At 47.0% G+C, this 16,724-nt stretch overlaps 1 protein-coding gene across 1 annotated transcript in view; it reads left to right on the forward strand.

Annotated features, from left to right (window-relative positions):
- Nucleotides 1–4,674: 4,674 nt before the first annotated feature.
- Vwa3a (von Willebrand factor A domain containing 3A) overlaps nucleotides 4,675–16,724 on the forward strand; it is a 65,904-nt gene continuing 53,854 nt past the window's right edge. Inside the window, exons 1-2 of the mRNA XM_029535862.1 lie at nucleotides 4,675–4,693; nucleotides 15,840–15,963. Coding sequence (XP_029391722.1) covers nucleotides 15,841–15,963 — 123 coding nt within the window. The 5' untranslated portion in view covers nucleotides 4,675–4,693; nucleotide 15,840. The remainder of the gene's footprint in view (nucleotides 4,694–15,839; nucleotides 15,964–16,724) is intronic.

The following is a 16,724-nucleotide window of genomic DNA, read 5'->3' on the forward strand; positions in this document are numbered from 1 at the left end:
TATTGGTGCATGCCTTTAATCCCAGCACTTGGGAGGCAGAAGCAGGCAGAATTCTGAGTTCAGGGCCAGCCTGGTCTACAGAGAGTTCCAGGACAGCCAGGGCTACACAGAGAAACCCTGTCTCTAAAACAAAACAAAACAAACAAACAAACAAAAAGCCTAGGGGCTGGAGAGATGGCTCAGTGGTTAAGAGCACTGACTGCTTTTACAGGGGACCCTTTGGTTCCCAATACCCACATTGGGCAGCTCACAATCACCTGTAATGTCAGCTTAAAGAGATCCAGTGCCCTCCCACTGCTTCCATGGGCACTGCACACACATACACATAAATAAAAAGGCTTTCTTTTAAAGCCCAGGCATGCTGAACATGGTAAGAGCCCACTGGTAACCCACCTTCCCAACAAACATTAATACCTTAGTGGGTATTCTCTTCTTTTTCTTTAAAAGTGTGTTTTTAAATAGTTACTCTGTGACAATTTCTGACTCATTCACAACATATCTTGATCCTACGCACTTTCTCCCAGCTCTGCCACAACCCTTCAAGTCTCCTCTGTAAATTGTTCTTAGTAACCCATCCAATCGGTCCTGCTGCCTGTATCACAGGACAACCTGCCAGCAGACACGCTGGATGGAAAGTTGCTACCTAGCCCCCCAGCCATCAGTGGCCATAGCTCTACAACTGAAATAGGGGTTTCCTTTCTCACAGTCACATTCACTATTATCAAAGCAGAGCCTTGTTATTTCTTGGATATTCCAGCAGGCATTTTACAGTTGGTTAGTTTAACAAGAGGTGATATTCTGTACACACACACATATATGCCAAGATTTTGTTAGGTGGCATTCCATCTTATAAATAATATCTGGGTACACACATCATTTATCTATGTAGGTTATTTCTCCTTCGAGGGTTGGGGGGAGCTTTTGAGGGTTTTTGTTTTATTTTTTTGCTCTTAGAAGGAATGCTCTTGTAAACTCAGATTACAAAAAACTTTACCAAATACCAATGCTTTACAGCCTACCAGTCTGTTAAGGCAGTTCATATTTCTGCAGGGTGTTGTGGGTGAATAATAATGGTATTCTGTATGTTTAGGGAAAGCCTGCTTTTCTGTGTCATCTTTACCCCTGTGCAAGAGGGCAGGCTGGCTCTCCAGGCTGGAAACTGCCCAGGCTCTCTCTGGAAGTAGTAGTGATTGGCTTAAGTTTGGGTCTCAGACGCAGCTCTCTTGACTTCAGGAGTGGGACTCCTGCAGCTTGGCCAGTCTAAAGGAAACAAAATTAGCTCCTCCGTGTTGTATGATTTCATTGGCTCTGGCATTAGAAGCTAAATCCATGGTTTGTTTCTAGATGCAGAATGCAGAGAATCACAAAAGCACCCTGTTTAAAAACTGCTCCTTACTGAGAGCACCTGCTGAATATTATCTTCTTTGTTCAAAGAAAAAAAAATGGAAAAATGTACTGAAAATTGTCTTTAATCTCTCAGTTTCTTTCTTGTCAAGGCTCATCTTTGCAGTCATATTCAGTGGAATCACACAGGGTTGGCATCTTTAATTGGTGAAACTAAGACCACCACCCATTGGGTTCTAGCACTTTTTCAAGATCTGAACCCCTAGGGAGGTATCTCCAAACAGGTTGCTCCCCATTTTCCTCCAGGGGCACTTTAAAACCAACCGCATTCTTCTTCCTTGGAGGTAGGAAACATATTAGTTACTAAGGTAACCAAATAATGGATCTCAGGACTATTTGTGGTCTGTCCACACATATACTAATAGGACTTCAGGAGTCTCATGCTGGGTGGTACAGTGGCCTTACTGTACTTACCCTACATGTGGGGTATGACAAACTGGTGAGCTAGGAATTCCTATGGGAACTAGTGACCCATCTCATCTCTTCTTAGGTCTTACCATCTCACCAAGGTGCTGCTACCAAGCATGAAGCAGGTCTCTACTACTAATTTTCACAGTCTGGTTTCCTGATGTCTGCCTTCTGGAGAAACGCAAAGACCAAGGGGAGACGGGTTGGCTCTGGTTAACTGGCTTGCTGTGCTACCACAGGAACCTGAGTTCAGATCTCAGTGCCCACAAAACAAACCACGTGTGCTCTTGCACAAGCCCGTAAACCCTGGTGCTCTGGGGGTTGGGCAGGAGGACTGCTGGGATTGGCTGGCTCCCAGCCCAGCCAAAAACTAAGAGATTCGCGTTCAGGGACAGACTTAAAGAAAGTGGAGAATGATAGAAGAAGACACCTGACCCTCTAGCCTCTGAACACACGTGTGAGCATGCATAAAACACACAAGGACCGAAGCAAAACTTTGGAAAACCTGCCCCTTTCTTCATGTGGCTTAGTGCCTGATCCCTCCTGCCAGCAGCCACAGTCAGTCACATAGTTGGTTCAAGGAGCATGGTGGCATGTGACCAAGGAGCCAAGCTTAGGACTTGGTTGGAGCTCCTGGGAAGAAAACTCTATCAGTTGCTAGGTTGTGGGGGGCAGAAATTGGTGCTGCTGGGGCCGGATTTCCCTGCCAAACCTGAGGAGCCTTGGCCTGAGAATTGAGCTATCACAGAAGAGAGCTCAGGCATGGAGACCATTTGGCCAAAGCCTCCCCCCACCCACACCCACACACCTTAAGCTAGTTTGAGTTTCTGTCTCTTTTAATTAACAGGAGCTCAGTGCACTCCCCAGTTCTTGACTTTAAACCCATTCCTCCCCTCTCCTCTTTTGGCATGTCTCTCTTAGGAATTTTAAAAAGCAGTTGACTTCAGGCTGCTTCTCCACCTCACAAGAAGCACCTGTTCAGTTTGAAGTAAAGGAAAATACAAGTTAATCTCTCAAACATATATCCCACCATAGCATGGGTATAATGTTACCAGGTAAGAGCTATTAAAAGAGTGATCAGAGATGAATGAACAGACCCTACCAGCTCCAAAGAACTAATGATAAGAAAACAGATACACCTACCCAGGCAGAGAGCCAGTCCTCGCATCTCAGTACTCAGAGTTCAAGGCCAGCCTGGTCTACAGAGTGAGTTCCAGGACAGCCAGGGCTATACAGAGAAACCCTGTCTCAAAAAAAAAAAAAAAAAAAAAAAAAAAAAGAAAGAAAGGAAAGGAAAACAGACATCCCTGTTGTGCTTTGATACTCAACAAGAGCCACACTCCAGAGAGCTACAGAAGGTTCCCTGCTGGGTGTGCTTGCAGTCCCTACACTTGGGTGACTGAGGCATGAGTGGCTGCACATCACGAGCCTGTCACACAGCTTTCTCCTCTCCCTCTCCTGTGGTCTCCATAAACCATCCTGGCTTTGTAGCACAGGTGGATCCAGAATGTGCTGAGTGAGCTCAATGAAAGGCAGCACTGGAGTCCTCGGTGTTGGGCTGCCCTTGAAATGTTAAAAAGGGAAAAGAAAACAAAACACCGAAAACCCTGTGTATCTCAGAAGCAAGGGAGATGGGGAAGTAGATTGCCTTTCTGGGACCCTTACGTTTCAAAAGTTTCAAAAAACAATGCCGAAAATGTAACCAGCTGCCACCCCCTCCCCCACCCAGGGTCACACTGAATACAAGTTGTATACAGGGTCACACTGAATACAAGTTGGCCTTGAACTTGAAATTCTGTACCAATGACCTCCCACCTAGGATTCCCCTCAAGGTGGGCACATGTGCCCCTGACCTCCGTTCACATCACATCTAATGGCACTGTCATCCCCTCGAGCCTTTCTGACCTGCCCCTTGCCTGCCTTTTTGGTGTTGGCAGAGTGCTACATGCCCCGAATTTACACAGGGCATTTGCAACCCACAGAACCTGACAATTACCATTTTCTATTTGGGAAGTTTGATTGTTTTTGATCTGGCTTGGAATGAGCACCTCAACGACAAGTCCCCAAGTCACGGGAGTTCCAGCTTCCGAAGCATACGGTTCCAGAGACCAACTTAAGGGTGACTGGGATGAGTAGAGCTTAGCCACTTGCTAGCTGGGGGACCCTGGGTGGAGCCCCTCATCTCTGTGTCTGTAGAAAGGTCCAGAAGAGTGTGAAACTGTGTGCCAAGCACTAGTTACATCACAATCGCTTGAGGCCATTGTTAAAGGGTCCTGCAGCACAGTCCTGGGCTACTCTCCTGAATGAGACCAGACCACACAGGTGAGTCCTCTTGAGTCCCTGGGTTTGGGAACTGCTGGAGTGAATGACCTTTGTAGCACCTGACTTCGGAGTCACTGACCTGCTGACTCCACCTGGGCGTTGGCCTGGTGCTGGCAGATCTAGGGCTGCTTCCCAGTCCTCAGGGGACTGAAGAGGGAAGCTCTTGGGCTTCCCTTGTATTGTTCCTCCATTCCTGCCACAAGAAGGCAGCAGGCAACAGGGCTCCGCCGGCCTAAACCATACATAGACTGGGCCGACACAGAGGTTCAAAAAGTAGAAAAGCAGGTCAAGTCCTGCCTTTATCAGGAAAATAAACACAGATTAACCTGACAGAGGGACTTGCAACAGTCAAGGAGCCCCTTGATCCCTGGGGTGAGCAAGCTCTTTGCCTTTCCCTGCCCCAAGCTGTCGTGGTGCAGTCTGTTACCTTGGAGACCAACTAACACTTCTCTCACAGGCAAGCTGCTCTATAGAGTTTGTTTGGAGGAGCTTGGAGCAGAGAGGTCCTGCTGTGCCTTCTCCCAAAGATGGAGATGTAAATGAAGAAATGCAGATGGAGGTGAGTGTCACAAGGGTTGGCAAGTGGGGAGAGAGAATGGTTAAGCATTGGCCAAATGAGAAAGATTTCTGTACTTGGTGCCAAGGATCTGGGACTGGGTGGAGACAGCAGGACTTCCACAGAGTTTCCACTGTGGGGTAACACGTAGGACTCTGGGGTTTCTTGGCAGATGGGGTTAAGGATGTTTGTAGAAGTAAGCACGGTTTGAGGATGGTATGAAATAGAGAAGTGTGTGTGTAGTAGGGTTGCCAAGGAGCAGAGCCGGTGACGGGTGGGGTTGAGAAGCAAGGAGTGGTTCTGAAGGAATGGCGAGCCTTGGGTCCCAGAGTTACCAGGAACTTGGCAGGGTTCTATGCAAGACAGATGGCTCACTCTGGTAACACGGACTGCACAGGAGCAGTGGAGTAACTGTAATTAGATAACGAGGCCTAGGCGCTAGGGAGATGGCTCAGCAGGTAAGAGCTGCTCTTCCATGGGACCCAGGCTCAGTTTCCAGGGACCCACTGGCCTCCTCCAGCACCAGGCACACCCGTGATGCACATACATATATACATGCAGGCAAGATACTCAAACATTAAGTACATAAATCTTCTTTAAAAATTAAATCATACACATAAAAATAAAATTTGAAATCTACAATAACAATAAACAAGCCCTGAGCCAATGGGATTGCTCAGCAGATAAAGGCATTTGTCACCGACCTGACAACTTTGTTGATTCCTGGGACCCATGGTGGAAGGAAAGAACCTCCTCCAAGCTGTCCTTTAAACACAGGTACATTGTGGCGTGTGCCTGCAGGTACACACATGCACACACACACACTTTGCTGAATTCCATACCTGCATGGTCACGGTTGGAAAACAAAAGCCGAGACCAACTGGAACCTTCAGACAAGAGCCTGCGCTGGAAGGGAAAAAGGTGGGCACTGACTGGGGCAATCCAGGCCTCCCACAGAAAGCGCATCAGGCTATCAGAGGGGCCCTAGGGTCTCATGAGTTATGAGGGTAGCTTTTTACATTTTTCCTCCAGGACAGCGTCTCACTGTGTAGCTCTGGCTGCCTTGGAGCTCACAAAAAGACTAGAGCAGCCTCAACTCCTAACTGCTGAGATTAATGGCAGGCACGGCTGTACTCAGCAAGGACAGTATTTTTTGAAAGTCTTTTTCCTCGTGGTTTAAAAGTATTTTCTCATAGAATATCTACTTTGTCCTTGGGGACATTCTGGAATTCTCCACTGCACTCCACATTCTGAAATTCCAGAATGCATCTGAAGGTATCTGGTAGGCTTTTTCCTTGTGATAAAATTTAGAGCCAATACCCAAGATACAATTCACAAACCACATAAAACTCAAGAAGAAGGAAGACCAAAGTGTGGATACTTCGATCCTTCTTAGAAGGGGTAACAAAATATCCATGGAAGGAGGTACAGAGACAAATGTGGAGCAGAGACTGAAGGAAGGACCATCCAGAGACTGCCCCACCTGGGGATCCATCCCATATACAATCACCAAACCCAGACAGTTTTGTGGATGCCAACAAGTGCTTGCTGACAGAAGCCTGATATAGCTGTCTCTGGAGAGGCTCCGCCAGTGCCTGACAAATACAGAGGTGGATTCTCGAAGCCTAGCATTGGACTGAGCAAAGGATCCCCAATGAAGGAGCTGAAGGGTTTAGCAGCTCCGTAGGAGGAACAATATAAACTAACCAGTTCCCCCCAGAGCTCACAGAGACTAAATCACCAACCAAAGAGTAGAACTCATGGCTCCAGCTGCATATGTAGTAGAGGATGGTCTATTTGGGAGGAGAGGCCCTTGGTCCTGTGAAGGCTCTATGCCCCAGTGTAGGGGAATGCCAGGGCCAGGAAGTGGGTGTGGGTGGGTTGGTGAGGGGGGGAGGGAAGAGGAGGAGGGGGTTTTCAGAGGGGAAATCAGGAGACATTTGAAATGTAAATAAATATCTAATAAAAATTTTAATGGAAAAAAGATTTAGAACCAAGGGACAGGCATATTACACGCGTTGACAGCAAAGGGCCTAGGAGCCCAGTGGGTAGCAGGCTCTGTGGGTTAATGGTGAGAGCCCACTGCCTCATCCCCACAGGGTCCTTGCTGCTGGGCTACCCTTCGTGCAGTAACTAGCTCTACGCCTCCTTTCAAGCACAGCCATCTATTGGTAAACATTACAAAGTTCTTGCCCTCAAGCCTCTTCAGTGGGAGAAAGGAGGCCAGACCACAACCACAGAGGAGAGAAGGTGAAGAGCGGGCAGTGCAGACAGGCAGAGGGGTGCTCTTGCAGTTAGGTGCTCACGGACAAGCTGTGTTTGTCCCCGATCCTGAAAGGGAAGGCTGTGTCTTCACCCCTATCCCTCCCAGGACCAGCACACTCCATTCCCCAGGAGGCACTGCGAAAGGTCATGGGTGGATAACTGGGATGCTTGAAGGTGCAGCTCTTGCTCTAGTTACCAGTAAACCTGGGGAAAGGAAGCCTTGATTGAGAAAATGCCTCCATCCGATTGACCTGCGCAGGNAAGCCTGTGGAGCACTTTCTAATTAATGCTTGATGCCACCTCCAGGCAGGTGGTGATGGGCTGTATAAGGAAGCAGGCTGAACAAGCCCCAGGGAGCAAGCCAGAAAGCAGCATTCCTCCATGGCCTCTACTTCCTACCCTGGGTTCTCACACAATATAATCTGAATACAGTTCTGACTCCCTCCCCGATCCTCCCCCTCCTCCCCGCTCCTCCCTGCTCCTCCCCATCAGTGTTCTTTCACAGCCACAGGAGCAAACTGGATACTTATGGTATTCTACATTTCTGTCACACTAGGCATTTTCCAAAGTATTCTCACAATGTCATCTTGGCTTTTGACAGTCGAGTTAGTGGGCAGAGTGGTGATTACAATTCCCATCTCATTCTCAACTGAAAAGCTGAAAGGCCAGGGCGCTCTAGCACGCCACATTGTTAAGCTTTATGTAGTCAGCCCTCATCTAGTTTGCTCACATGAGTCTCCCCAGAATCCAGTAGTTTAGGCCTAGTCACTGCAAAATGTTAATCGCTCCCCAAGGAAAAGGGAATGAGACCCTGGGGGTAACAGAGGTTGGGGTTCCAGTGCTCTGGGAAGTTTTCCAAGTCTTTGTCATAGGAATGGTCTCCAAGGGCATCTTGCTGAGGAGGAGCCAGTTTTGTTTTTTTTTTTAAGTCATTACCACGTTGTTCTGTAGCGTCCCCCAAAACAAACCACCCCTGACTAAAAGTTAAAGGCCAGAAAGGAGCTAACAAGCTGCCAACAGGCACAAGGCAGGGAGTGCCCGAGTTCACAGTGAAGCCATGAAGCCACAACCTTGCTCAGCTGCTCACAGCCTGTGCCCAGCCCCACAGTTTGGTGTGGAGGGAGGGCCGGGAGGGAGAGAGGGAGGGATGCAAGTGTCAGAAATGTTAATGAGCCAGCTTGCTTTACTCAGAAGGGTGGGGAATTTTAATGAATGATGTATCTCATAGAACACAGAAGCCGGTAATTAGTGAGTTCTACAAGCACCTGGGATGAATAGAAATCCCAGAAGCAAGACCTCCCGCCCTTCCTTTCCTTGGTTTCGCCACACACCTGTGACCCCAGCACCCCAAAGGCTGTGGTAGGGAAGGGGCATAGGTACATGAAAATCCACACAAAAAGGAGTCTGAGGTAGAAAGGAAAGCTGGCGAGTTCTCTAGAGGCTGTGGTGGCTTAGCTGTACCACCTAAGACCAGTAACGTGGGGACAGAAGACCGCCCCAGAGTATAAGCAATAACACAGGGGAAGGTCCTGTGGTTAAAGGAGCTGTACAGCTTTCTGGGACCTCCCTTGACTGTGGTGGGAGGACTGTGGTAAATTGGGAGCTCTAGAGAGGGAGGTAGCCAGCAACCCAACCACGTGGCACCTGGAAGGCTGCTTTAAGGGAGCCACCCTAGAAACAGAGGAAAGCCTTTGAACAGAAGAGAATTAGATAAGGAAACCAAGGGATGCGACCGGCCAGTCACCCTGCAGCTGACAAGAGAGGTCAGAGGACCTCAGGCTTAAAGGCAAGAGGCACAACAGGAAGCAAAGAATACAAGACCTGGAGGAACTGGGAAGGGTTGTGGAAAACTGTCTCAAAGGCATGACGTAGCCATTGAACTCCTGAACTCTGCAGCTATAGTTATTTGTACAAATGTCCACAAGCTTGCACTCCTCAAAAACTGTCACAAAGGAGGGAAGGGACACAAGGCTCCATCCTTCCTGAGGCTACAAATCCAATTAATAGTCACTGGGAGACAAGCGAGACATATGCTTCAGTGGTGTAGCCACCATAAGGTGTCCCACTCCTGTAAGCAACTCTGATTGAACACACTGGGTCATCAGAATTGTAAATAAAAATAAAACAAAAAGTGGAGACACAATGGGACTGATTGGAAAGAAGGGGGTTGGTGAGGAGGGAGACTGTCTGCTTGAAACTGTCAAGCAGAAGTAGAAAGGTAAACACCAAAATACACTATTTAACTGGGTGTGGTGGCTCACCTCTTCAAGACCCTTGTGAGTTCAAAGCCAGCCTAGTCTATCTAGTGAGTACCAAGACAGCCAGGATTACACAGTGAGGCCCTGTATCTAAAACAAAACAAAACAAAAAAAGATTATATGCAGATGTGAAAATGTCATAGTGAAACCTATTATTATATGTAATTTATATATGCTATTGAAAGCCTATGAAAATGGGGGTGGGGGAGAGAGCAAGAGAAGATGCCAAGGAGCCTGGGGTGGGTGGAGACATTTGGGAGAGCTAAGATTGATTAGATAGAGGGTGGTTACATAACAGGAATGAACATCAAGAACAGATCAAAGATGGTGGCTTCTCCGAGCCAGAGAACAGGGGAAGGAGGACAGGCCTATGTGGACTATCCCAACTTACATCGAGGATGGGGCAAGTTTGAATTCCCCAGCAGAAGTATCCAGTGCCAGGGAGCACTGTGAAAGCAAGGTGCAACTCTCCCAGAAAGGGGGTGAGAGGGGACTTGTTCTTGGCCCAGCAACAAGGATTTGGGTTGTCTGTCCTGAGTACTACATTCCATGTGTAAGTGGTTGGTGAACTTTCATAATCAAAGAATAAGAGTCTTGAGTTAAAGCACGTCCCAGAGATATCAGTGCCTTAGTTAGACAGGTTACAGCTACGCGAAGAAAACCTGTATTATCAGATGATGTGGAAGCTAGTGTTAATCCCGCCAAAGGAGAGTAAAGACCACTACCCAAATTAGTCAAGTTTATAGCAAGCTTTATTATGTGTGCATATTATATAGCCAGTCCAGCGACTGCCTCTCCATAACTGTAGGATTTGAGAGGTCAGCCCCCAGCATAGGAGAAGTGAGAGTTTTACAGCCTCAAAACTGCAAGGCTAGGGTTCACCAGGCTAGGGTTCACCAGGCTAGGGGTCACCAGGCTAGGGGTCACAAGGCCAGGGTTCACAAGGCCGGGGTTCACAAGGCTGGGGTTCACAAGGCTGGGGTTTACAAGGTTGGGGTTCACAAGGTTGGGGTTCACAAGGCCGGTGTTTCCATGGCCGGGGTTCACAAGGCCGGGGTTCACAAGGTTAGGGTTCACAAGGCCGGAGTTCAGGCTAGGTTTCACCAGGCTAGGGTTTACAAGGCCAGAGTTTACAAGGCCGGAGTTCACAAGGCCGGGGTTCACAAGGCTAGGGTTCACAGGGCTAGGGTCCACAGGGCTAGGGTCCACAGGGCTAGGGTCCACAGGGCTAGGGTCCACAAGGCTAGGGTCCACAAGTTTGGGAGATTTTTCAGAGGCTTTGTGTTATGTAGGAACTTGGCAGAACAGCTCTAAATTATTTGGCAGAACATTGTATCTTATCAGGGTAGAGGTCAGGATACAGTCAGGGAGCAAGTCAAGACATGTCAAAACTTTTTACAGAAAACAGGAATGAACTTATTTTGACTTTGTAACAAGTTGACTTTAATCTTAAAATGGAGTTACACTGGTTCATCAGGTAGGAATCTACATAACAGTGCTTGCTGGGTAGTTGAAAGAAAGTTAGGTCTAAAACAGTGGTGGTGAATTAATTGAATTAAAACTGCCCACAGCCAGAAGTGGTGGCACATGCCTTTAATCCCAGCACATGGGAGGCAGAGGTAGGTGAATCTCTGTGAATTTGAGGCCAGCCTGGTCTATAAGAGTAAATTACAGCACAGCCGAGATTATGCTGAGAAACCCTGTCTCAACAACAACAACAACCTGCCCTGTAACTTTAATTTTTTTTCAAACCTTATTTCTAATGATGATTCTTAAGCACTTTAACCTCCCTATTAGTCCACCATCCACAAGAAATAGTGGGAAAGAAAGGATATGGGGAAATGAACATGTCTAGAAAGGTACCTTGGAGCAACTCCCATCTATGTAGTCAGGAAATCGGCAGTTCAGTTCACAGGTGAGCAGCAGCAGCTTGATCCACTCATAAACACGTCACGGATACACCAGCCGTCCAGTTTGGTAGAGTCGGGTTAGCAACAACAGTGACACAACCTAGCAGAGACAGCCAGGTCTCAGCCTTGGCTCAAGTCACCAGGAGGGACCAACAGGAGAAGTTCTCAGCTGTGCCTCTCTCAAGAAAGTGAAGATCAGTGAAGAAGTGGAACCCACAAGCATTGCCCAGCTAGCTAGCTGCACCAGCAAGCTAAGCTCTGTTTCCATCCGTGGAAGTCTTATTTATACCCTCCAGACATCACGTGTCCTCCACGCTGTTTGCCTCAGCGTGGGTCTTGCCTCACCACGTGCACCCAATCAGCTCAAGCCTAAGGAAGCAGCAACAAACTGCAGGACACCTCCAGTTTTTTGGTGCAGTTCTGTCTATGGAGTCTTGACAAATGTAACTCAAGTACGCAATGTAAGGCAGACTAATACATGTGCGTGTTAGCAAAGAACACATTAATCACATGTCCTTTCACATGCTTGATTTAGCAGAACATCCTTTCTCCTGTCTGCTTCAGTGAAGACTCGTTCCTTCATGAGTCTGCCTTAGCCTCTCACACCTGTGTCCACTTTAACGAAACCTTCCTTCATGTGTTTGCCCCAGCAAAATACCATCCAACCGACTTCCCAAAGAACCCTTAAGTTTCCACTTCACTGCCCCAAATAATTTGATTTTAAATCTCAATCATTTTAACTCTCCACAGTCACAAAGTTCTGATCAGTCCAATCAACCCTGGAAAGTCTCTTAACAAGGATGTGGCATGGGTATGAGAGATGGGAACTGGGAAAGGAGCTGGTGAATCGTCAGTTCAGAATACCAAAATCTGGAGTCATAATGGGATAGATGTCTTGGTTCTTGATATATAACTGAGAGCCACTGAGGGTGGATAATAGTTCAAATATTGAACACGTGTTAGATTGGAAGGGGGAGACACGAGAAGATTATCCTGATTGGTTTTACAGCACCATGACACAAACTGGGGACACCTGGAAAGAGGGGCTTTAAATTGAGGAAATGCCCCTAGAAGATCTACCTAGAACAAGTCTTTGGTGCATTTTTTTGATTGATGATGGATTTAAGAGAGCCCGGCCCACCAGGAGTGGTACCACTCCTAGGCAGGCAGACCTGGATAGTCTAAGAAACCAGGCTGAGCAAGCCATGGGAAGCAAGCCAATAACCATGTTCCTCCATGGCTTCTGGTTTAGTTTCTACTTCTATGTTCCTGCCTTGAATTCCTGCCATGGCATTCCTCAGCGGTGGATTATGCTCTGAGAGTTATAAGATGAAATTAACCCTTTCTTCCTCCAAGTTGCTTTTGGTCATTGTATTGTATCACAGCAGTAGAAATCCTATACCATGGGTGGTGTGCACTACTGAGCTTCAGAGAACATCACTTAGGAGGCACACAGAGAGATGAGCCTGGGAAGAGGCAGGTAAACAATGAAGATGCTCCAGAGAATGACTCCATGGAAGCCAGGGAAGGACTAGTCTTCCATCCGCTTTCCTACACATATCTTTCAGGTCTAAGTGTATGTGCTATGGGCCCTTCACACACACACACACACACACACACAAATACATAGATACAACTGGCTACGTTTGTTTTTGTTGTGGTTTCAGGCTAACTCATACATTGGCCAGCCAGTAGGGAGGCTGATCCCTGGGAGAGGCTCATTCCCAGTCTTCAGGGAGTCATTGGTTGCCTATAGTTCTTTAGAAGCAGTTCCTCTGAGAATTCTCCCTGTTAAAAGTCCATCGCCACGGCGATTGTTCTGCTCTCATTTCTGCAGCCATTTCTAGGAGAGACTTTCATGGCAGACTTCCTGGTATTTTAGCTCTTAAAATCTTTCCACCACCTCTTCCACAATATTCAGGGAGCTGTGGAGGAGGGAGCTGGCTGGGATCCCCAGTGGTTAGCTCCTCTCTGCACTGTATCCAGTCATTGTTTTCTGTGGTGGTCTCCACCTGCTGTAAAGGCAAGCTTCTTTGATAAGGATGGTAGCTACACTTATCTGTGGGTATAAGGATAAGATTTAGAACATAGTAAGGAATTATACTGGTCTAGTAAAGGATATTGCTAGTATATATGGGAGTAGTATATTCTGTTTTTAAGATCCACTACCTCACTAGCCCTGGCAAGCTGACTAGGTTTCCAGTACCAGGCCTGATAATCCCTACGGTTGAGTGGGCCATTAGTCCAATTAGACAGCTATTGGTTGTCACTGACGCATGAGTGCTATTTATTGTACTGTTATGGATATATTTCCATGCTGGTCATTGTCATAGTTCAATGTGTAACTGAGTAGAACGGTTTAATTGCTTCCCTCCCTTGGCAGCGTATGTAGTATGTTTGGAAACATGGAAGCTAGGTTGTTGGAAAGAGGCTTTCAGGTCAGAGGAAGCTTGAATCATTTGAGTCCTGTATCCTAGGTCTGTTGTGTCTTTAGCACTAAAGGCTCGCCCTCAACCCCTGAAAGGTAACCAAGGGCCGTGTCAATGGTTTGTATCATTTGTGGAGTAACTTGGACTACCGTAACCACCACTCAAGCAAACCACCACTCAAGCGGAGGTTTCTCACACCTACTACAGGGATTTTTGTTTGCCTATGGTTCTTGTGGTTCTTTGAGACTTTATCAAACAGTGTTAGTAGCCTGGTGTTGTGTGTGCCTCCTCCCCCTTCTTTACTGATCTCCCTCCCTATTACTATTTTTTAACATTTGTGTGTGTGTACATACACATGCATTATATATACGAATGCATGTGCACGTGGAGGTCAGAGGACAACTTTTAGGAGTCTGTTATTTCCTCCAGAGTAGGTTCTGAAAATCAGTCTCAGGTTGTCAGACATGATGGCAAGTACCCTGACCCACTAGGCTATCCCATCGGCCCACTACTGATTTTTTTTTTTTAATATGTTTCCTCATCAAGAATGATGAGGCAGGAATCATTCATTCATCAAGAATGAATGATGCTCATGGCAGGCAGTGGTGGCACACACCTTTAATCCCAGCACTTGGGAGGCAGAGGCAGACAAATTTCTGAGTTCAAGACCAGCCTGGTCTACAGAGAGAGTTCCAGGACAGCCAGGGCTACACAGAGAAACCCTGTCTCAAAAAACAAAAAAAAAAAAAAAAAAAAAAAAAGACTCTCTGGGGCTGGAGAGATGGCTCAGAGCTCAAGAACACTTGTTGTTCTTGCAGAGAACCAGAACTCAGTTTCTAGCACCCATGTGACAGCCTGCAGTCATCCAGAATGCTAGTTCCAGGGATCCGGGCCTCGGTGGGCACCAGGCATGCATGCAAGGCACTGCATATATGCAAGCAAAACACTCATACACACAAAATAAAATAAAACTTTACTTTTAATGACTAGAAACTCTGAAAGCACAAAGGCGATATCCATCGCAGTAACTCCCAACTGGGTGCTGCTTGCCACCCTGACCAAGACCCTTGGGAGGGAGGGTGGGGGAGGGGGTAAGAAGGCACAGAGTCAACAACACAGACTTCCAGAGTCAAGCAAGTGGCAAAGGCAGACTCATTTATTGCAAGAACTTGGCAAACTTTTATAACCCTTCCCTGCATCTCATTGGCTTTCAAGTAACCAGATCTGGTGCTGTCTCTTTCTCATTGGCTCACTCCATCACCTGATCCAGCATCAGCAGTCTCTAGCCGCGTTGGCAGATTCTAGGTTGGCTCGGGGAAGAAGTGTCAGCACTGCAGGTTGGCCTAGTGCATGTGCTAGCATTGCGGCTTGGCTAAGTCCCCCTTACAACCGGGGACAATTGTAACCACCAAGGGGCATGCCTAGGGCACTTAGGATTGTCAACTGACTGGTAGAGGCCAGAAATGCTGTTGAGCACCCTATAGTGCACATGGCAGCCCCACAACAGAACTGTTAACCCACATACCAGAAGTACCAAGACCAAGTACCAAGCCATGGCAGCTTTAATCCCAGCATTCGGGAAACTGATGTAGATCTGTGATTTTGGAGGCCAGCCTGCCCTATAGCACATTCCAGAATCGTCAGGGCTGCTACATAGAGACTCTGTCTTAGGAGAAAAGTACCAAGGGAGCGCTTGCTATTCTCGTTGGCTGCCTCGCCCTTGTGGAGCACGGAGCCTTACAGCAGCAGGTGCCTGGTGACTGTTCGGTGCACTCAAGCTGAGCTGAACAAACCCGGGGAACTGCTGTCTGTACATCGCATTTACATTCTTGCACCGGTCAGGGAGAGGAAGGGTTAGGTGGTTTCATGATGACAACTCAGTCATCATATCTTCCCACGGTCAGGGTGATTCATTTCTGGAAAATCCCTGCTAAATCTGGCTTCCCAGATGAAAATAGCAGTAAGAATTTGCTCATGAGAATTGAGGGTGGTGAGCCTTGAAGAGGGAGCTGATAAATGGTCATTGCAACGTCTTACACAGAGTGGGGCTTTTGAGATCTACCTAAACTGTAAGGAAAAAAAAAAATCTCACCAACTACCGTTTTATCAGAACTCTGTAGGAATCCTTTCTGTTTCCACTAAAAAAAAAAAAAAGGTTTCTGATTCCCATTAGGAGCCCAAAGGAGATGGGGAAGGGGAGGGGAAAGAGGGGGGAGGGGAAAAGAGAGACCGTCATGGTGGAGAGGCGACATGGACTGGGCGCTGATCAAATCACTTTGTTTTGTAGCATGGACAGAAACACTGACAGAGATCGGCAGACCCAAGTGAACCAGAAGGCTATGAATAACCTCGCCCAAACCTCACAGGATGGACTGCTGGTTACACATGTTAACCAGACCCAGGACTTACTGGTAACAACCACACTGCTTTAGTTCACCAGTGCCGCTCACAAACCGTAGCAGGGTATGGAGAATGTGCTGAACTCTTTCTTCTATAGGACCAGCACTGGGAATATGATTAAGCTTTCCTCTGTAGCCCCCTAGATTTAGAAATGAACGAGGTGTTTCTGTCGTGGCTATACAAATAATTCTTCAGACTCTAGGAACATCATTGCCTCTTTAGGAACATGTGAGGATCCTGGTTTCATTATCAAAGTTTGAAATATAAAGATTCGATTCTAAAGCTCCCTTTCCTGAGATTTTTCTTATAGAAGTCCCTAAAACCTAGGTCCAGAAGTCAACTTTAGGAAGTGTGGGAACAGGAGGACCAGGGCAGAAGGCTTAACTGAAAGAAAGAAAGAAAGAAAGAAAGAAAGAAAGAAAGAAAGAAAGAAAGAAAGAAAGAAAGAAAGGAAGAAAGGAAGAAAGAAAGAAACCCACACTTGGTTTCAGATTCACTCCGTGTACAAATGACTCTCTACCTAAGATCATTGAAAACTCTTGAATTCTCTCTACCATGGACGCTATCATTCCTACAAGTTGTAAGTGGAAGGTAGCCGGCCACCACCTAGCAGAAACCCACACTGTAATATAAATTCCATATCAGTCAAAGGATATCCAGCCTTATAATACCACCAATGAAACAGCCAGGAAAACAGTCAACTTTTGTTTTGTTTGTTTTTTGTTTTGTTTATGATTTTGTTTTTCGAGACAGGGTTTCTCTGTATAGCCCT

The sequence above is a fragment of the Mus pahari genome, chromosome 1 (genome assembly GCF_900095145.1).
Source record: "Mus pahari chromosome 1, PAHARI_EIJ_v1.1, whole genome shotgun sequence".
In the NCBI taxonomy this organism is placed as follows: Eukaryota; Metazoa; Chordata; class Mammalia; order Rodentia; family Muridae; genus Mus; species Mus pahari.